The sequence below is a fragment of the Pinus tabuliformis genome, chromosome 9, assembly GCF_031772625.1.
Source record: "Pinus tabuliformis cultivar Carrire ecotype Pingquan chromosome 9, CPIR1, whole genome shotgun sequence".
Taxonomy (NCBI): domain Eukaryota; kingdom Viridiplantae; phylum Streptophyta; class Pinopsida; order Pinales; family Pinaceae; genus Pinus; species Pinus tabuliformis.
In genome coordinates this window covers 1,069,516,268-1,069,538,760 of record NC_142307.1, presented here as the reverse complement: position 1 = coordinate 1,069,538,760, position 22,493 = coordinate 1,069,516,268, and the positions used below count along the sequence as shown (strand labels likewise).

At 37.0% G+C, this 22,493-nt stretch overlaps 2 protein-coding genes across 2 annotated transcripts; one reads left to right on the top strand and one right to left on the bottom strand.

Moving 5' to 3' along the window:
• The first annotated feature begins 853 nt into the window (after positions 1–853).
• LOC149152443 (protein DETOXIFICATION 40-like) lies at positions 854–20,326 on the top strand. Its single transcript, XM_089443480.1, has 7 exons — positions 854–1,419; positions 1,728–1,814; positions 2,012–2,068; positions 2,186–2,424; positions 2,690–2,698; positions 2,971–3,089; positions 20,294–20,326. The coding sequence occupies exons 1-7, from the start codon at positions 854–856 to the stop codon at positions 20,324–20,326; spliced, it is 1,110 nt and encodes a 369-aa protein (XP_089299606.1).
• Positions 20,327–20,818: 492 nt separating this feature from the next.
• On the bottom strand, positions 20,819–21,715 carry LOC149152442 (germin-like protein subfamily 1 member 1). The gene has a single exon (XM_089439949.1). The coding sequence runs from the start codon at positions 21,686–21,688 to the stop codon at positions 21,008–21,010; it is 681 nt and encodes a 226-aa protein (XP_089296075.1). The 5' UTR covers positions 21,689–21,715; the 3' UTR covers positions 20,819–21,007.
• Between the last annotated feature and the right edge of the window lie 778 nt (positions 21,716–22,493).

Sequence of the window (22,493 nt, the reverse complement as noted above, 5' to 3'; positions counted from 1 at the left end):
ATCTTCATAGAGGAAGCCTTGAAAACCTAGCTCCCAAGACACTATGTGTCTTGTCATTAAGAGGAATTCATGATAATTGCATTGAACGCCTCAACCTGATGAGAGGATGAAATGTCTCTCAACAACCCTATAATGTCATCATCGAACTATGTTGTTATGCAACCAGCTCACAAATAGATAGATCAACGACTTAGAAATTATCCTCTTCGAAGGGGAAACCTCATTTACATTACATAAATGAATAATTCTTGGATGATTCAAATGAAAATACCTCATTTCTTTATATAGAAGTCTAGGGGGTCACACTATAATCATAGCCTACATAACAATAATAATGTAAGGGCACAACAATAACAATAGTGGGCTTCTATGGGTTACAATAATAACAATATGGGGACTACATGGGCACATTAGTAACAATAAGGGGCTACACTAGTATTATAGGGACCAAATGAAAATACCTCATTTCTTTATATAGAAGTCTAGGGGGTCACACTATAATCATAGCCTACATAACAATAATAATGTAAGGGCACAACAATAACAATAGTGGGCTTCTATGGGTTACAATAATAACAATATGGGGACTACATGGGCACATTAGTAACAATAAGGGGCTACACTAGTATTATAGGGCAAGTGTTATTTCATGGACTATAGCATTATAAATGCACTCTTAAGAGACCTTAAGTACAGTGTTGGGAAGCGGGTTCTGACATCGGCTTTGGCGGTCAGCGGTGTGCATCATTTCTCCGGCGAATGAATTCCGATTCCGTATGTATTCTCATTCGCATTCATCCACCCGCATACCATCCATACATCACTCATTTTGAATTTGGAAACCCGCCGTCCCATGTCATACCATCGCCCGCATACCATCCATACATCACTCATTTTGAATTTGGAAACCCGCCTAAACACTGACTCGCGCCTTTCTCTGCTCGGCATTTACCTGCAACGATCCACCGTCCTTCTCATGGCGACGGCCATACCTCTCACACTCATCTACGTCTTCTCCAAGTCCCTACTATTGCTCTTGCGGGAGTCGGAGGAAATAGCCACCGCGACCGCTATATTCGTCTACGGCCTAATTCCCCATATATACGCATATGCCGCCAATTTTCCGATCCAGAAGTTCCTGCAGGCTCAGAGCATCGTCATGCCCAGCGCCTTCATATCATTCTGCACGATATTCGTCCACCTGTTGCTCAGCTGGCTCGCCATTTACAAACTCGGCTGGGGAATCTTCGGGGCGGCGTTTGTGCTGAGTCTGCCGTGGTGGATCGTCGTCATTGCTCAGTTTGTATATATCCTAAAAACCCCAAAATGCAAGCACACATGGACAAGCTTCTCACTTCAGGCCTTCTCCGGCCTGCCGTCGTTCTTGAAGCTTTCTATCGCTTCGGCCATCATGTTATGGTAAGATTTACACTCCACCTTCCTACTTATGTTATGTTAGCATGAGTCCATTCATTGATCACATTTTTTGGTTTTCTTGAACAGGGTTGTGAATTATGTTATTTTTTAACATTTCTTGATTTTCTTGATTAGGTTTCGTGAATTATGCTATTTTCAACATTGATTTCAGCTTTTGAATTCACGGTTAAAATTTACTGGTTTTATTGATTTAGGTTCATAAATTACGCCATTGCTAGCATTTTAAATATTTTCTTGATTCCTATTTTGAGTTCACATTTCACTGACCGACTGGTTTTCTATGACATTAGTTTGGAGACCTGGTATCTCCAGATATTGGTTCTGTTGGCCGGTCTTCTGGAGAATCCAGAAATTGCATTGGACTTACTATCTATCTGGTATTCTTCCTTTTTAGTTAAATTTCTTTCTATATTTTAAAACAAAATTGCCTTTACCAAATTGGTGCAGATCAATCTACAGACACGATTCTCTTTACCGATCTTTAATAACTTTATCATTACATCATTTTCTTTCTTTACTGTTTAAAGCTTTAAATTTCCTCTCACTGTTTAAAGCTTTAAATTTTTGTGTACAGTATGACAGTATTGGGATTGTTGTTCATGATCTCAGTCGGCTTCAACGCAGCAGCAAGGTCAGTGATCCATGATTCAATCTTCTCCTCTTCACATAAATTTTATGTTGAATACAGTCTTTTGGCATCTGTTAAAGATTTTTTGGGCGAATATACTTGCCATTTTGTTTTGTCCAGTGTTAGAGTAAGCAATGAGCTCGGCGCAGGAAATCCCAGAGCAGCGGCATTTTCAGTGATAGTGGTGACGACAATCTCTTTCATCATCTCGATTATTTTCGCCATTGCCATTCTCTTGCTACGCAACATCATTAGCTATGCATTTACCGAAGGGGAGGAAGTCTCGGATGCTGTGGCAGAACTTTGCCCTTTCTTGGCTGTCTCAGTTATTCTCAATGGCATACAACCCGTGCTTTTAGGTTAATTAAATTTTATTCTAATATATATTTTTTTATCAAATTTTGAGAAAATTACAAGGTTTGGCAGTTTTGGATGCTTTTATGTTTGAAATTACTCTACATAATTTAATTTATAATTGGAATTAATTAATTAATTATATATATATATATATATATATATGAGATAAAGATAAAAGGTTGCTTTATTATAAAACAATATAAGGGTTCGGAGTATGTTTTAAAAGTTTATTTTTTTCAATATAGATTTTGTTGTTTTTACTGATAGTTATAAGTGGTTTGATTTTGATTGTATAAGGATGACAGATTAACCAGCGTGTGAGGATAACAATCACTGTCTCCATTACTCATTTGACAACTTATGATAAGTGTTCTTTGTGTAATAAAAAAGGAAAAAAACAACACAATAATAAAATATTGATCATTTTATTTGAATTATAAATTTTGAAAATATTTTAAAATCAATAAACATACCATTAATATCACTTTTGTCGATTAAATTTCAAAATATTTGAAGCTTTGATGTATGTTTCTTGGCTTATCATGCAGGTGTAGCTGTTGGTTGCGGATGGCAAGCTCTTGTGGCTTACATTAATGTGGGTTGCTACTATATTGTTGGGATTCCTACAGGTCTTTTATTGGGTTTTAAATTTGGATTTGGAGTGAAGGTAAGTTTAATAATTATATAAATTTAAAATATTTATATTTATAATATATATATATATATATATATATATATTTTAAAACTTGGTAAGGCTATATTTTCATGTTGAATATATCACACTTTGATCTAGACAAGAAATTGAACGAATGATTTCACATCAAAAAATATTAACACCTAATCCTAACTAGTAAACATTTATATTTTTCATATTAAATAAATTAATTTAAAAAAATAAAATATTAAAATTATAAATAAAAATTTAATATATATATATATATATATATATATATATAATTTTTTTTAAATAAAAATTTAATATATATATATATATATATATATATATATATATATATTAATTTTTTTAATTAAAAATATCTTTTATTAATCTTATTTCAATTTATTTTTACATATTTATGGTTTGATATAACAATAATGTTATTATTCATTTAAAAAATTAAATATTATAAAATAAAAAATTAAATGTTTTAAAAATTAAATAATTTTCTTATTTATTTATATTTTTTAAAATAGTTAGTTTAAGTTTTAAAGTGGTTTCAAAATGTACTTTTAAGAAGTGTGAGCATAGCAAGTCATGGCTAGTTCAATTAGCCATTAGAACCAAGATAGAAGTTAGTGAAATGAGTGAGCCATTCTTCCTCAATAAAACGCTCACTTTCAATGCCCTAATGAGAATTCTCTCCCTTGTCCCCTATTTTTTAATTTACCTCTTAGTTTAGATTTATTTTTTAATTTACCAAACACAATTTTTTTGGTATTAGATTTATATTTATGAAAAATAATAATATAGTTTTTATAATATTAAATTTTAAATTTTATTAAGTATCATACTTAATTCAAATTTATTTACATATTTTTTTTTAGTAATAATAAGAATATTTGTATTTTATATTTATATTTTTGAAAATGATAATAGCAATTTCTATAAATTTTAATTTTTGAACTTTATTAAGTTAAATAATATTATAATTAATTAAATATCTATATAATATTAAAATTTATTATTATTTTTTTAGCAAAAATGGCAATAATTGTATTGATTTCAAATTCTTTGCTAATTTCATAATTTTATATCAAGGTTATAATTCAAATTTGTCATATATTTCAAGGATACCTAGTATAATTTGTATCAAAATTATCCTTTGTTTAGGGACGCTAAACTGAGAGACAAAGAACATGTATTTGGATGTGAAAACATTCCAAAAGGATCCCAAAATAAAGGAAAGAATTCAAAACATGCAACTTATTTGAGAATAAAATCTTTCATTACATTGTACTTTTTGAGATCCATAGGTTTATTCAGATCTAGGGAATTATTTATAGTCAGACCACTTGAGCTAGTAGAATCATTCATGTCCATAACCAAGATGTTACCAACAAGATTAGTTCCTCAACCTAATGACATATTTCATCCTCCTTTTTAAATAATTCTTAACAAGGTATTCAGTGGAATTGAAACTTAAAGAACAAAGGACGGTGTTAATTAGTCATCTAACTTTTCTCCAAACTTTAGGATGCAACCTTCATTGGCACATTCATTTGCTTCTTTATTTTTCTCATGTAAAACATGGAAATAATTAATTGAAGGGATTTTTTTTGTGACCTTTATAATTTGATTTAATAGATTTTCCAATATCTTATCCCTTGGAAAGGATCCTTTTAACATGTGTTGAATAGTTAGAAGAGAGGGGACATTATTTTCTTTAGCTATAAGGAGGCCTTGTAGAAGACCATAGGCTTCTTCATGATTATTTGTCATCTTTCCTAATCCCCATAACTACTTCAATACTTTAATTCCATTGGGGCCATAGAGTACCCCTCCTCCTCTTGCCACTATTGGATTCATTTTTGAGGCATCGTCAAAGCTAAGGACAAAGCTTGAGAGATGTGCCTTCCAATCCTTGAAGGCTTCCCAAGAGAGGCAAAGTTTCCATTTTTTTGTGATAGATTTTGTAGCAGCCTTGGGGCAAAATTGATTTCCTTTGGAAGGGAGAGCTTTGAAAGCCAAACAAGTTCCAAGGGATCCAAAAGTTGAGGAGAGGATACTTTACAAGGACTTTGGACCCACAATTAGGAGCACAAATGCAAAGCTTTAATTGTTGTCAATTGAGGATGCACTTGAGTATTGTTAAAAATAAATTCGCTCCTTGCTAATCAGAATTAACAACAAATGAACTTGTGTTAGGCTTCCTAAACTGGTTAAAAAAATTGATTTTGAATGAATCGACCTGAGTATTGAAATTTCCGGGAAGAAAAGAGATATTAGAGCGAACATGGCCATATCAGTTAGTTTTTCAAATGGGTGATAATTGTAATCCATACAATTTTTATATAGGAGCACTCCAAAAAAATGTGTTGGATATATTCTTCACTGTTCTTGCATAATTAGCATCGAGAAGGGCCATGGATTCCCTTTTTTTGAAGATTTTATGTGGTCAAAATCTACTTATGCACCAATAACCAACAAAAGAAATTAATCTTGGGAAGGCTATTAGGATGCCAATTTTTTTCACAACAACATGATTTTGGAGGAGAACCACGTGAGAAAAGAAAATCCCAAACTGTATACACCGAATTATCCCATCCTTGTTCGTTAGGAACATCATGACTCCAATGGGAACATCTAGCGAGAGCATTACAAAGTTTATGAGCAACATGGACCAGGTTGGGGGGTTATGAGATCAAATTTTCTGCCACACCACTTTCCTCTACCATCCTAAGAAGAAATATCGGCGAAGGAGAATTTCCAATTTGCAACAAATACATTCTTGAGTGACATCGAGTCTCTATCCTTTTCTAAAGGAGAATTGTTCATAATCCTTTCTTCACATATATTAATACTTTCTCCATTATTAGGATTCCAAAAAAAATCCCTAATTTCATAATGGGAGTTGAATTCACACTATAGATCCGAGAAGGGAGACAACCAAGTAGGAATCACACCCAAAAGGGAAGTATTTTGAGCACAACACCACCTTCCACCATTCATCTTTTAGGGAGAGAAAGCATGGACAATTTTAGCTCCAATTTCTTTATTCATGAGCACTAGATCTCTAATATTGAGCCCCTCGTGTGCTTAGGTTGTTGAACAGTGGCCCATTTTACTAGATGAAACATTTTAGTGTTGGTTATACCTCCTTCCCATAGGAATTTCAAAAAAAAAATTAGCCACTAAAGAGATGATATTTTGAGGATCCAAGAGCGCATAACACTGATAGAGGGGTAGTGTTGAAAGAACAACCTTAACCAAGACTATACGATTAATAAAATTTAACGAACATGATCCCCATTGAGAAAACTTTGATTTGAATTTTGAAACTATACTCACCAAAGTCTACACATAGTGTCATTTTAGGCATATAAGGATGCCAAGATTCCGAGTTTCCATATGTTGAAATCCTAGAACCTTGCAATCTGCATTTATTTTCTAACACTAATATTCAAAGAATAGATATGTGATTTCCTAGAGTTTATCATGCCCCTTGAGGCCTCCAAAAAATGGTCTAAGATTGACTTAAACCTTCTGGCCATAATGGTAGAATCTCCTCCCATACATAAAGTGTCATCTACAAATTGTGAAGAATTTATAATCTTAATTTCCCTTGCAAATTGAATTCCTAGAAGCCTTTCACTTCTTCTCTCAAAATCCAATCTCGAAATTAGATAATCTGCAACTATGATATATAAAAAATGGGAGATAGGGCAGCCTTGGTGGAGGCCCCTTGAAAGTTTGAAAAATATAGAATATTTTCCATTAACGAATGGCAAGATCCAAGGAGCTTAAATGCATAGAGATATCCAGTGAATAAATTTGTTATCAAAACCAAATTTTGAGAATACTTTAAAGAGAAAGCTATGGTGCATTTTATCAAAGGAATTTACAATATCTAACTTGATACTTTCGTTTATCACCCCTTTATTGGATGGAATGTATTGCTTCTTGAACCAAAATAATATTGTCAAAGTTTTTTCTTTAAAAGACAAATCCTATGTTTTCTGAAATAATTTTTGGAAGGAGAAGTTTGAGCCTTACAACCAAGATCTTGGAAATGACTTTGTAAGATACACTGTAGAGTAAAGTAGGCCCGAACTATACAAATGATGATGGATTAATAGTCTCTTTCACTAAAAATAGGTTGAGAGGCCATTAAGTCTCGAAGATTTATTTTGATTGAAAGAAAAACGTATGCTCTTGATCTCCTCCTTTGTAATATCCTTTTGTAAGGAATTGTTATCTTCTTACGAAATTATTTCTAAAACATTATCCAACATAATCTCCTTTAAGTCTGCATTTGTGAGGTCCATCACGCTATAGAACTTATGAAAATGATAAATTTCCTCATCTTGGATTAGTCCAAAATCATTGATTTTGTTCCCTCTCATTGTGATCTCTTTGATTTTGTTCTTCAAAGTTCAATTTTGAGCTCAATTATGAAAGACTTTAGAATTTATATTTCCTTCCTAAAGCGAGAAGTCACAATATTTGAGCCACCAAAATTCCTCATCTTCTTTCAAAGCAGAGTGAGAGGCTTCAAATTTTTTATTTTCTTTCATAATAATTTCTTGAGTAATTAATCCATGCTCCATAACTCTTTGAAGAGATTCCAGATTAATTTGTAGTTGGGTAATCAAAGCTTGCCTAATTTCCTTTTGTCTTTTAGCCCATGTCTTTATTGCCTCTTTGAAATTTTAACTTTTTTTCTCACAAATGTGAATTGGGATTCTTGTAATCCATTTCCTCCAAACTTGTTTGATCAAATCATAGAAACCCTTTGATCCAATCCAAATCAGGAATAACTTGAAGGGGAGAGGACCATAATTACCTTTGTCCTATATTTCTAACAAGATAGGTAAGTTGCATCATGGGAGAATTTTGAAAGAGAACAATAAGTCTTTCTCCAAGAAGGAATCAATAATAAAGAAATGATCAAGACAAGCAACAATGTGACCAAGGATTGATTGCTTATTACTCAAAGTGAACTTATTTAAATAATTTATATCAAGGAGATTTAGCTTCCTATTTAAATCTTCCATATTTTCTTGGATCTAATCTTTGAATTTATCTCTTCCTTATTTTTGTTTGCTAAGTTGTGCGAGTCCTAAGATGACTGCATGCTTAACCTTTGGCTTGAGAAACCACGATCTAGGGGCATCTAATCTGTCAAAATCAATCGAGGATCACACCCAGCTTGGGCTACACTAGCCCTTAACATGATTGGATTTTTTCCCATTGAGTTTCAAACCAATGACCTTCACATCACAAAGATCTCTAATAGTACACACCATCATTGTCTATTCTATGCCCCATGGGCTTATCTCCTTTTTTTGCCAAGAACAAAAGGGTCATATTAAAGTCGCTCCTAAATATATTGTGTTAGCCAAAACCCAGACTCCCAAATCCATAAGGGATGAACAACACATGATCATTTTCGTGAAATGAATAGGCATATATACGGAAACTGGGCATATACGGAAGATGTGCGCATATACGGAAACTGGGCATATACGGAAGATGTGCGCATATACGGAAGATGTGCGCATATACGGAAACTGGGCATATACAGAAGATGTGTGCATATACGGAAACTGGGCATATACGGAAGGTGTGTGCATATACGGAAACTGGGCATATACGGAAGATGTGCGCATATACGGAAACTGGGCATATACGGAAGATGTGTGCATATACGAAAACTGGGCATATACAGAAGATGTGTGCATATACGGAAACTGGGCATATACAAAAGATGTGCGCATATACGGAAACTGGGCATATACGGAAGATGTGTGCATATACAGAAACTGGGCATATACGGAAGATGTGTGCATATACGGAAGATGTGCGCATATACGGAAACTGGGCATATACGGAAGATGTGGGCATATACGGAAGATGTGTGCATATACGGAAACTGGGCATATACGGAAGATGTGCGCATATACGGAAACTGGGCATATACGGAAGATGTGTGCATATACGGAAACTGGGCATATACGGAAGATGTGCGCATATACGGAAACTGGGCATATACGGAAGATGTGCGCATATACGGAAACTGGGCATATACAGAAGATGTGCGCATATACGGAAACTGGGCATATACGGAAGATGTGTGCATATACGGAAGATGTGCGCATATACGGAAACTGGGCATATACAGAAGATGTGTGCATATACGGAAACTGGGCATATACGGAAGATGTGCGCATATACGGAAACTGGGCATATACGGAAGATGTGTGCATATACGGAAACTGGGCATATACGGAAGATGTGCGCATACGGAAACTGGGCATATACGGAAGATGTGCGCATATACGGAAGATGTGTGCATATACGGAAACTGGGCGTATACGGAAGATGTGTGCATATACGGAAACTGGGCGTATACGGAAGATGTGGGCATATACAGAAACTAGGCATATACGGAAGATGTGGGCATATACGGAAACTGGGCATATACGGAAGATGTGGGCATATACAGAAGATGTGTGCATATACGGAAGATGTGCGCATATACGGAAACTGGGCATATACGGAAGATGTGCGCATATACGGAAACTGGGCATATACAGAAGATGTGGGCATATACGGAAACTGGGAATATACGGAAGATGTGGGCATATACGGAAACTAGGCATATACGGAAGATGTGCGCATATACGGAAACTGGGCATATACGGAAGATGTGCGCATATACAGAAGATGTGTGCATATACGGAAACTGGGCGTATACGGAAGATGTGTGCATATACGGAAACTGGGCGTATACAGAAACTGGGCATATACGGAAGATGTGTGCATATACGGAAGATGTGGGCATATACGGAAGATGTGCACATATATGGAAACTGGGCATATACGGAAGATGTGGACATATACGGAAGATGTGCGCATATACGGAAACTGGGCATATACGGAAGATGTGCCCATATACGGAAACTGGGCATATACGGAAGATGTCCGCATATACGGAAACTGGGCATATACGGAAGATGTCCGCATATATGGAAACTGGGCATATACGGAAGATGTACGCATATACGGAAGTTGGGCATATACGGAAGATCTGGGCATATACGGAAACTGGGCATATACGGAAGATGTGCGCATATACGGAAATTGGGCATATACGGAAGATGTGTGCATATACGGAAATTGGGCATATACGGAAGATGTGTGCATATACGGAAACTGGGCATATACGGAAGATGTGTGCATATACGGAAACTGGGCATATACGGAAGATGTGTGCATATACGGAAACTGGGCGTATACGGAAACTGGACATATACAGAAGATGTGTGCATATACGGAAACTGGGCATATACGGAAGATGTGTGCATATACGGAAACTGGGCATATACGGAAGATGTCAGCATATACGGAAACTGGGCATATACGGAAGATGTGCGCATATACGGAAACTGGGCATATACGGAAGATGTGGGCATATACGGAAGATGTGCGCATATACGGAAACTGGGCATATACGGAAGATGTGTGCATATACGGAAACTGGGCATATACGGAAGATGTGTGCATATACGGAAACTGGGCATATACGGAAGATGTGCGCATATACGGAAACTGGGCATATACGGAAGAAGGTCCTCCTTGAAAGACTTGATCAACTAATCATCACCTGTCAATATCAGATCATCAACATAAAGAACAATGATCAATGGCTTACCTTCTACCATGATGTGGTAAAGGTTCGCATCTGCTTCACTCTTTGTGAAGCCCAACCCGGTGAAATAGCTGTTGATCCTGGTGTACCAAGCACGAGGTGCTTGCTTCAGCCTATACAAAGCTCTCTTGAGTCAGCACACATGTGACTCACGATCGAAGGTCTCAAATCCTTCCGGCTGCTCTATGTACACCTCTTCCTCAATCTTGTCATTGAGGAACGCAGTCTTCACATCCATTTGATGGATCTTACAACCCATCTAAGTTGATAGTGCCAACATTGATCTGATAGATGACTACCTTGCTACAGGAGCAAAAGTCTCATTGTATTCAATCCTCTCAACCTGTGAGAAACCACGGGAAACAAACCTTGCCTTATGTTTCTCAACACTCCTATCAGCTACTTGCTTTACCGTAAAGCCATTGGGAACTCACCATTGACTTGTCCTCTAGTCTTGGGACAACATCCCAAATACTATTCCGAAAGATGGAGTCGTACTCCTCCACCATAGCATCAACCCAGACTGGTTGCGACACTGCTTCCTCGAAGGATAATGGTTCGGTATCTACACACTCCCCAACCAGGGCCATGTAACCAGTGTACTGCTCAGGTGACCTCCTCTGTCTGCGCTGAGAAGATGGTTGTCCCACATTCTCTCTCACATCCAGCATCAATCTGTCAGCTTCCCTTGAGCGTTTCCGCCCATCTCTCGAAGACTCTGCATGAGTGGATGTCTCCACTCCTGGATCCTTTGCATGCGGCTGCTTCGCATCAGTCTGAGGCTCCTCCTCCTTAGGAACTAAAAGTTCCTCCTTTGCATGCAACTTGAGCTGCCTTTCAAGGGATACTCGCATGGCTTTCTGCTCATCAAACTTCATATCTCTGTGTACCACTGTCCTCTGACTGGGAGGAAAGAACACCCAATAGTTGTGGGGTTTATCAATGTACCCCACAAGTATCCCCAACTCAATTGTTGGCTCTAGCTTCTTCCGGGCATCTTTGGTCACATGGCAATAAACTGATGATCCAAAGATCCTGAAGTGACTCACATTTGGTCTCTTCTTGGAAAAGGCCTCCATTGGTTTCTTCATTCCCAGTATACGATGCAGGCTTCTATTCTGCAAATATACTGTTGTATTGCATGCCTCAGCCCACAAATGAAGTGGTAGGCTTTGGTCATGCAGCATCGCCCGAGCTGTTCCCACAATCGATCTGTCCTTCCTTTCGGCCACCCCATTCTGTTGTGGGTTATGGGGTGTCGTCAACTCCCGTTTAATTCCTTCTGCTACACAAAAGTCCTTAAACTGTTGGGAGACATACTCTCCACCATTGTCGCTTCGCAAGGCCCTTATTTTCTTTCCAGATTCTTTCTCTGCCAAGGCTTTGAAGTCACAAAACCTTAAGAAGTTTTGATACTTCTGCATGAAGTAGATCCAACATCTACAAGAAAAATCATCAATAAAAATAACATATTACCTTTGTTTAGCGGTGGAGGCTGTAGAGAATGGTCCACACACATCTATATGAACTCGCTCAAACTGTATCAAACTGATACCAAAATGTGTGTGTACTTCATCAAACTGATACCAAAATACAAAAGACAAGAACACGAGATGTTAGCTCTCTGCTAGGGCCAAAACCTCTCCTCTTGAGACGAAAACCCTTCGGTAATTTCTCTTATTGAAGCTTCTTTTTGATCAAAGCAAAACCCTAGACCCCTAACTAGAATGTCCTCCAAGCACAAGTCAAGTCCTTCCTCCTTTTTGCACTTTGTTCCCTGACACATAGTCTTCCTTCTTTCAGCACTTTGCTCTCCTGCACTTCGTCCTTCTTCTGGAAACTGATAGTAGTCCTTGTTATGTTTCTTCTATAAGAGATATTCCTCTTTGTTCCTTGGTAGATTCCTGTACATATGAAGAATGCTTTATCCTTCCTTCAACCTAGCTCTTTCTTGAGATATAGTTGCAGGTATGATATGACAACAGTGTATCACTATTTCTTCACACCTTTGAGGGGATTCCTTCAAGTTTCTTATGTAGAGGTCTTCTTTTCTTCTTCACTTGAGTGAGCTTCCTTTCGCTTGAGTGAGAGGCCTTATAGGCCTACTTTACTAGCCCAACCAATGAGATATGTATGACTGTGGTGGAGGGATGTTATGACAGTAGAGACACCCTCTTTATCTTCGCATGTGTGACTGCAGCTTGCCCTAGAAACAATCCTCTTAGGCTTAGTTGTGTACCTTTCTTCTTCGTTGCACTTGGAGACCCTTTCTTCGTCTTTCATTCACCCTTTTCTTAGCTTCCTACCTTCACTGATTTCAAAGATGAAAGATTGACGTTATGATGGAGTGGACAACCTCTATATATAGAGGATTGTCCCTCCTTTAGGCCGACTTGACTTATTTTCTTTGGTAGGCTTCTTTTGATGGTGCCACATGCTTGGAGGAGACTTGAATTTGCTTGGAGGTGTCTCTTTTGGCATAAGTATACCTATAGTAACATGCCCTTAAGGTCTTCAACATAATTCTTTTTACTCTTTGACTCACCTATAGCAGTGTAACATGTGCTAGACCTATTTCAATGAGCAATAAATTCATTGACATATATTATAGAAATAATATTTATTTTATTGAATAAATACAAATATCAAAATCATAATTATGAAGACCGAACCTAGTTACATTTCCTTCAACACTCCCTCGTAACTAGGGAGGTATTCATATAACATTACAAGGTGTTTGGCTATTTTCCAATCTTGAAGAATTCACATAAGAGAAACTAGATTAGCAATCCATCTGTTATAGAATCATAGTAACCAACATTTTTTTCCACAACAAGGCCTCGATTGACATCTCTATCTCTCAATAGATCATAGCACAATGTTGGTGATACCAATGACTTATAGACACCTTAGTCATTGTCTCTCAACGTACATACCCACCTGGGTGTTCACTAAATATGACCTTCTAGGAATATTCTTGTCTTGGATTCCCAACCCTCAAATAATATCGGTCCTCTTGCCTACTCTTGTCTTGGATGCCCTACACATCCTCAAAGAATGTCAGATGCTGGATGATTACCCAATCCTCCCATTATTTCTTCCCAAGTGAAGATAAGAATGTTGTGTCTATCTCTTCCTCTTAATTGGGGAAGAAATGCCCAAGTATCCCCTGACAAGGTACTTGTCCAAGTTCCTTTGTAATTGGGAACTTGTTATAACTCCCTCTTAGCTGGGGACTTGTCCATTCATCAAAAAATTCTTCTTCGTGGGTCCTCCAGCTGCTTGATCTCCTTCCTTCCTTCGATGTCATGAAGACTTTGTTCACTTTCCTTCTAAGTTTGTCATGTCATTTCTTCCTTCGTGGAAAGTGGTGTTCTTGTCATATATAAGGTTCTCTTGTCATCTGGTTACTCCTTGTCATTTTGTCTAAGCTTCAGACTACTCTTCACATGTACTTTATTATTCTCATGCTTTGATCTAGTAGCCCTTCATGACTTATTCCTGATATTGCTTCAACATTAAATTGTGCTTTTGTTGGATGGCTTCTTCATCATGGCATCTTTGTAGAGTAGAATCGGTTATCTTCACCTTTCATATCTCCAAGGCCTTCACAGGTGTCAAGGTTCCTTTGATCTTTTTCTTCCTTTGTTGGAGTTGTCATGCCTTCTTTCGGGAGATGTCTTCAAAGTATCTTTGTTAGATAGTGATTCATGGTGTTCTTCTCATGCCTGGCCTCTTTCTTCATTTGCTTCTTCTTGGATAGATTAGTCAACCACCTTATGCTCCTTGTGGCAGCACTTCTTCATTGCTTGCTTCTAGGACTAGTCACCATTCCTTCTTCACTTGCTTCTTAGTTAGCAACAAGGAAAATTTTAAGGATGGAAAATTTTCTTGAAGTTTAAAAACATTGGCGAATCCCACTAATCCCTAATATGCAAACTATAAAATGTTTATTGATATATTTGTAAAATTATTCAAATTTATAATGATTTTATATATAGCCTCTATACAATGTTGGCGATTTTTAAGGTAAAATAATTTTATATTCTAAAATTTGGGCGAATCGTCTTTTATAAAATTGGAAATTGGCGAATCTTTTTTGTGGAAAAATCATGGAAAATTAGCCCACTGGGCGAACATTAGCCCCTAAAATTTTCCATGGTTAGCAATCTTATACTCCTTATGTGAGTATTTCCTTTTGTTGATCTTGATTGAATTGTAGTACATGCCTTCGGGCATGTCATTGGTGAAAGAGATTCTTTCCTACTTAATCATGTCATAGAATTATTACCATGACTCAATAATATACATGATAACATGAATAAACTTTAATGCATACATACCTCATCTTGATTCTCCTTTGATCATCTTATCTTCAATTGATTGTCCATGGTGTGGCCATTTTCACTTCATCTTAGCTTGCCTGCATATCATCCTTTTTCTGGAATCCCATGAATGGGACTCCCAATGGGACATTTGATTTTGTTTATGAATCTTCCTTTGAAGATTTCATCAGAGGATCTTGAAGACCCTTACCCTGAAAATGTTTCTTTCTTTTGATGATGGAGGTCTTTTAAGATTCTTAATCGTGATCAATTTTGTTTCATTGTGGATGAGGTCCTATACTAGGTATGCTCTTTTTACATGAATATCTTGAGTTATATATACCATGCTCCTATATTCTAGAAGATATTTCTAACCATGCATTTTTTTATATTTATAAATTCTCCTTCTACATGAGTATTTTGAACTCTATGTATTTCATCCTTCTAGATTCTAGAAGATGTTTCTAGCCATGAAATTTTATTCTATTCCTACATGCTCCTATACTACTCAAAACTTTTAAAGAAGACTTTAAGTAAAGAAGTAGACTTAGTCATAATAGAGACCAGAAGGATCTTTCTTCTTTTGCTTCTTCTCTTCTTCTTTAATTTCTTGAGTTATGTGAGCTTCTTCCCTTTTTCTTTTGTTGTTGTTTTCTTTCTTAAGTTTTGGACAATTCCTTTTTTAGTGTCCATATTCTTGGCATCCAAAGCATTCGATTTTGGACATATCTCTATTGTTTGTTCTTCGTGGACCAAATTTGCTAAATTTTCCCTTTCTCTTGGCCATGGTAGCAAATGCTTGCTCCTTTGATCCCACATCTTCCTTTGCTTTGAGTCTTGTTTCCTCTATCTTGCATAGAGACCACATTTCACTTAGTGGGGTGGCTTCCTTCTTGGCATATATGCTTGATGTGAAGTTTCCCCAATCCTTAGGTAGAGCATTGAGTACTACAGTTTTCATTTCCTTGTCGGACATGACTTCCCCTAGCTCTTGAAGCTGATCCCTCATTTCAAAGATCTTCATGAAGTAGGGAGCTATTCCTTCCTTTGATATCTTCATTTTGTACAATTAATTTCGTAGAGATATCACTTCTCCAGCTGTGATTACCGAGAATATCTCTACCAGTTTACCATAGATTCCTTGATAGGAATGAGAGAGTCCTTGATAGATTCTATTAGAATCCTTTGAGCTCTTGTCTCATCCTTATTGTACTTGGCTAAGGCTTGATTTTGTTCCTTAGCAGGAATAGTGATATTACCTTTGATGTGTTCTAGAAGTTCATTCTCCTTGAGAAGTAAATCAATCCTCTTCTTCCATGCAAGAAAGTTATTGGTACCTACCAATTTGTTGCTTTCTTTGCAAAAATACATTGATGTATATTCAGAAGGGGACATATACTTACTTGATATATTTTGAGATGTAGTGGAATTTCTTTCTCCTTGAAGACTTGATGGCTTGCCTTCCTTAGATCTTGATGTTCTTCAAGTTTCTTTCTCCAAGCGGACTTGCTTGATGATGAGATTTCCTTGATGGATTGTAGATGATGTAGGGGTCCTTCTTTGATTTTCTCTTCTTGTAGGTGCCTTTATATAAGGCTCTTCTTCTTTCTTTATAGTATTGATGAGTGATAGATGGTAGACCTTCTTTTCCTTGAAGTGATTGAGACTTCTTGGCTTGATGCTTCAACTTTTGTAGATGTCCTTCCTTGATGAGTGTTCTTGAGATGCCATTTCCTTGATGTGACACCTTAGCTTTGATCCCATGTTGAAGGATCAAGGGAAATTAGGTGTAGTGTGATTCTTCTTGACTTGATAACAATTTGTGGAGTCTTTTTACTTTTTCTTGTTAACTTAATCTTCTTCTTCTTATTATTAATGCATATGTGTACTTCATCAAAATGCTACCAAAATACAAAAGACAAGAACACAAGATGTTTGCTCTCTGCTAGGGCCAAAATCTCTCTTCTCTTGAGAGGAAAACCCTTTGGTAATTTTCTCTTATTGATCAAAGCCAAACCTTAGGCCCCTGACTAGAATGTCCTCCAAGCACAAGTCAAGTCCTTCCTCCTTTCTGCACTTTGTTCCCCGACACTTAGTCTTCCTCTTTCCAACACTTTGCTCCCTAGCACTTCGTCCTTCTTCTGGCAACTGATAATAGTCCTTGTTATGTTTCTTCTATAAGAGATATTCCTCTTTGCTCCTTGGTAGATTCCTTTACATATGAAGAGTACTTTATCCTTCCTCCAACCGAGCTCTTTCTTGAGATATAGTTGCAGGTTTGATATGACAATAGTGTATCACTATTTCTTCACGCGTGTGAGGGGATTCCTTCAAGACTCTTATGTGGAGGTCCTATTTTATTCTTCACTTGAGTGAGCTTCCTTTTCGCTTGAGTGAGAGGCCTTATAGGCCTACTTTACTAGCCCAACCAATGAGATATGTATGACTGTGGTGGAGGGCTTCTATGGCAACAGAGATACCTTCTTTATCTTCGCATGTGTGACTGCATATTTCCCTAGAAACAATCCTCTTAGGCTCGGTTGTGCACCCTTCTTCTTCGTTGCACTTGGAGAACCTTTCTTTGTCCTTCCTTCACCCTTTTCTTGACTTCCTACCTTCGTTGATTTCAAAGATGAAAGCTTGATGTTATGATGGAGTGGACAACCTCTATATATAGAGGATTGTCCCTCCTTTAGGCCGACTTGAAGAATGTAGGCCGACTTGACTTATTTGCTTTGGTAGGCTTCTTTTGATGGTGCCACATGCTTGGAGGAGACTTGACTTTGCTTGAAGGTGTCTTCTTTGACGTAAGTGTACCTGTAGTAACATGCCCTTAAGGTCCTCAACATAATTATTTTGACTCTTTGACCCTCCTATAACACTTTAACATTTGCTAGACCTATTTCAATGAGCAAGAAACTCATTGACATATATTATAAAAATAATATTTCTTTTCTTGAATAAATACAAGTATCAAAAGTGCATTTATGAACACTAAACTTAGTTACATTTCCTTCAACAGTTTGTCGCATTATGGTTTTGATGACGGGCCTTCAAGCCTTTTTATTTTATGCTTCTCAATTGGGGTTTTCTAACCCTCTTTGTAATGGGTTTTTACTGTAGACCTGTGTGTCTGTTATTTTTATAAGTCTATTCGAGCGTCACTAGGATTTACTTGCCAGTCACAATATCTTCCTGTGTCACTAGGATTTACTTACCAAGAGTATCTTCCGACTTGTTAACTGTCAGTCTGAGTATTTTTTGGCGCTAGTCGAATGATGAGTGGGTGCCTATTTTTGGGATATATCTGGTGCTCCCTACGAAATTTCTTTAACGGACCTGCTCGCCATGTATCTTGATATTAATCATATGTAATATGAGGATTTATGTGGCACATATGTTACATGCATGCTATATGTAAACATCTCTTTATTTAATAGAAAGTTGTTGATTTTTTTACCTGATTTCTTTTTTTCCTTAAAATAAAATTTAATAAATAAACCATAGATTAATTCAAAAATATATCAATTGGATTTATCTTTGAAAAATTTCAAACTTTCGAACTTAAAAATATGACTCCAAGTTTTCACTTTGGTCTAACCATTTGAGAAATGCACACCACTCTCATGGTGATCTCACACAAATTACCAAATATCTATCAATAAATTTAGTTAGTTTCTGAATCTTTCATGTGAATTTCCAAACTAGTGTTTACTAATGAAAAATGAATTTAGTTTTGAGTTCAGGAAAAACTTAAAAATATAAATTAACCCATAACAATTAAAGCGAAATTTGCATTCCATTCCCATGTATATAATAAAATTAACTGCAATTCTCACTCATCATTTTCTCCGAAATGGAGATATGACATTCCAAATAAATCTATCAGCGCTCTGTTTCTTCAATTCAGCGCAAGTTTTTGTAAGTTTTGCAGCCCTGCAAGAAGAGACCAAGGGTTGTCCCGATAGTTTACACTAGGCCATTCCAAAGAAAACTCTCGTCACTCCCGTTCTTTAATTCAACTCCGGGTTTTTTGTAAGCTTTTTGTTCCGATAGCTTACAACAGACCCTCAAAGGATTTCTTATGTAATTATATTACACAATATGGTATTCCTATGCCTTTAAATAGGCTACATTAAATGAGGGTCACTCCATGCAGGTGGGCGTAGGTTTACAAGTAAAGATTATTCTTGGGTGATGGGAGCATTCCCCTATATACATAGTCTCTCGTGTTTTTGGTACACTCATAATCCGGATCACTTGACACTGGGTTTGATGTCTGTATATTGACATTTCCTGCTCATTTTCATGGCCAAGGATTTCTGATATGTCATATTTTCTCATTCGATGCCTTGTCTAATTTCTCTATATGGTTTCATTATTGGCCTTTGTTCTATTTTGTTGTTTTCGGATTTAATGTCTCATATAGTTCGATTTATGGACTTTTTTTGTTTCCTCTCGGAAACATTTGTCTTTACATTTCGTCTATGTTTCATGGTTTGCAGAATTGTGTCAGAGCAACATGTCTCACTTATATCATATATACATGTAACCCGTTTATTTAATATAACACTATTTTTTTTATGTTTGAAAAAAAATTGGCTACATTAAAAAAGAATATTATTAAAAACACTATGGTTTATAAGAAGAGCTTCGGCGTAAATCACATATAGAAAGACCTTTGTCGACGCGTTTCGAACCAGCAAGTGTGGCTCATCGTTAGGACAAGTTGAAACAGATCCAGCTGACTATTTAACATGCAAAGCTGGATCTGTTTCTTCAATGAATGAAAGCAACAGCAACAGCTTATAGAGAGTGAAAGCTTAGTCTCAGAATGCTATAGTAACACAGAGCAACAGAGAAGCATGAAAGAAAAAAGAAAACAATGGAGGTAGCCAAAACAGATTTCAATTCTTCTTTCAGCTGCACACTGACAACAAAATTTACATATCTAAGAGCCCAGAAATACCTACAATTCCAGAGGGGACTTTGGCTAAAAATGTCTGAGCATTTACCGAATTACAAAATATCATAGCTACTACCTTAACTGTGTTGGGTGGTAACGGAGATATTGAACTGCTTTTCTCTGTTATTATCTGTGAGAGGAATGTCGCCGATGGCAAGGATCATAGAATTTGTTTGTCGATTGAAGATTTGCTATTGTGGATCTGCAGCATTGTGGCTTTGCACTGCTGTTGTCTGTGTGAGGAATGCTACCGATGGAAAGGATTCGATTTACATTAGGCAACAAGAAATTTGATTGATTATATTATTAACAAGAAATCTGATTGATCAGTCTGATTGATTCGGTTTCAGACTGTCTATAAATCGGAAAAATGTGCACCAAAATTACAAATTCCAAAAGTGTTCATGCCAATATGATGAAGTTTTTCCAAGTTTTTAGTTTTTCTGGGAGATTTTGTAATATAATTTTGAATGAAATTGTGAATTTTCATGCTTGAATCTTGTGCATTCAATTTTTTGAAAAATTCATAGATTATATAATTCACTTAATTCAAATTTAAAATTGTGATAATTTTTTTTAATATTTTAATAGAATTAATTAAAAATACATAATTTAAGTTTAAAATTTTATAATATTTGATATTTTAATAAAAATAACTGAAAATATATAATTAAAATTTAAATATTTTATAATATTTTGATAAAATTAACTAAAAATATATTAAAAAAACAAATTTATCTAATACTTAAAAATGTTATATTAATGAATTAAAACTAACAACAAACCCCTGCAAAACACTTAAGCTTGAGAGTGTGTTGAATCGAGTGACGTAGAATCTGGAATCATATAAATCCTTACAAATTTAGATTTTATTTATTTTGATGATAGCCGCCGCTATACTGAGTCAGCTGTCAAACGTGGCTCACCCTCCAATCAGATTCTTACGGATTTTCTCCACTTCTTCGCTTCTAATTTGAAAAGCCTTCTCCAGTACAGCAGGAGGGATTTCTGGGTTCGACCCAAAAGCAGCGAGCGGCACGATCTGAGCTCCGGGGCTTTGACTGTTGAGCCCCGAAATGGTGAGAGCGGTGGATTTTCCCACATTGAAGAGAAAGTGCAGTTGAGCCCTGGGGAACACAAACACATCCCCGGCCTCCAAAGTCTGAGTGAAGAGCTTGTTGGATGTGTCCACAAACCCCACCAGCAACTTTCCTTTAACGACGAACGCAATCTCGGAGGCTCTTGGATGGATGTGAGGAGGAACCAGCCCTCTTCTGGCGAAGTCAGTGCGAGCTATGGCCACTCCCTGCGTGTTGAATCCCGGCAGGTTTTTGGTGCTGGTGAGCGTGACGTTGAAGCCGAAGGGGTTGGCGCTCGTATTCCCCGGCACGCCCAGAGCCGATGTCTTGAAGTGGGACGCCGTCACCGTGGTTGGATTCAGGCAGGGGAAGCCGTTGAGGAAAAACTTAGAGTTCGTGTCCGCAACGCAGAAATCTTGCAGAGGATCCGGATCTGCGCATTCCACTTGCGTAATTGTAAGCGCAAAGAGTAAAATCAATGGAAGAGCCTTCATACAGATAACTGAAGATATTTGCATCGCCATGGATAGAGCAATGCTGATATTTGCATCGCCATGGATAGAGCAATCCTAAAGCAGGGAGGTAATTGTAAGCGCAAAGAGTAAAATCAATGGAAGAGCCTTCATACAGATAACTGAAGATATTTGCATCGCCATGGATAGAGCAAAGCTGATATTTGCATCGCCATGGATAGAGCAATCCTAAAGCAGGGAGGAAGTGGAGGGCAGTAAATAGGAGAGAAAGGCGCGAGTCAGTATTTAGGCGAGTTTCCAAATTCAAAATGAGTGATGTATGGATGGTATGCGGGCGATGGTATGACATGGGACGGCGGGTTTCCAAATTCAAAATGAGTGATGTATGGATGGTATGCGGGTTGATGAATGCGAATGCGAATACATACGGAATCGGAATTCGTTCACCGGAGAAATAATGCACACCGCCGACCGCCAAACCCGATGTCAGAACTCGCTTCCCAACACTGTAATTAAGGTCTCTTAAGAGTGCATTTATAATGCTATAGTCCATGAAAGCAGTTGTCTATAACGCGACTTTTTGAAAGCCTTTCCGGCGGTTTTTTCCGGTGAAAATCCGGCAGCAATTTATTGGAATCCCAAGTTTGATAGCTAGTTTCTGCTAGTTTCTGCACAATCAAAACGTCCCAGGGGTTTTTCAAAGTGCTGAATCCGAATATGCAGTTAAAAAAACATTTTAACTGCAACAAATCATGATTTCATGTCAATTTCTTCCGCCGGATTCCGTCACCGGAATATCAAAAAATCGCATTATAGACAACTCCGTCCATAAAATAGCACTTGCCCCACATAATGC

Bases quoted from the DNA above. Each gene is read 5' to 3' on its own strand.
- LOC149152443 (XM_089443480.1), top strand. From the start codon at position 854: ATGTCATACCATCGCCCGCATACCATCCATACATCACTCATTTTGAAT. The intron at 2,069-2,185 runs GTCAGTGATCCA...TGTTTTGTCCAG, and splicing joins GGCTTCAACGCAGCAGCAAG to TGTTAGAGTAAGCAATGAGC. The intron at 3,090-20,293 runs GTAAGTTTAATA...GTGGATCTGCAG, and splicing joins AATTTGGATTTGGAGTGAAG to CATTGTGGCTTTGCACTGCT.
- LOC149152442 (XM_089439949.1), bottom strand. From the start codon at position 21,688: ATGGCGATGCAAATATCTTCAGTTATCTGTATGAAGGCTCTTCCATTG.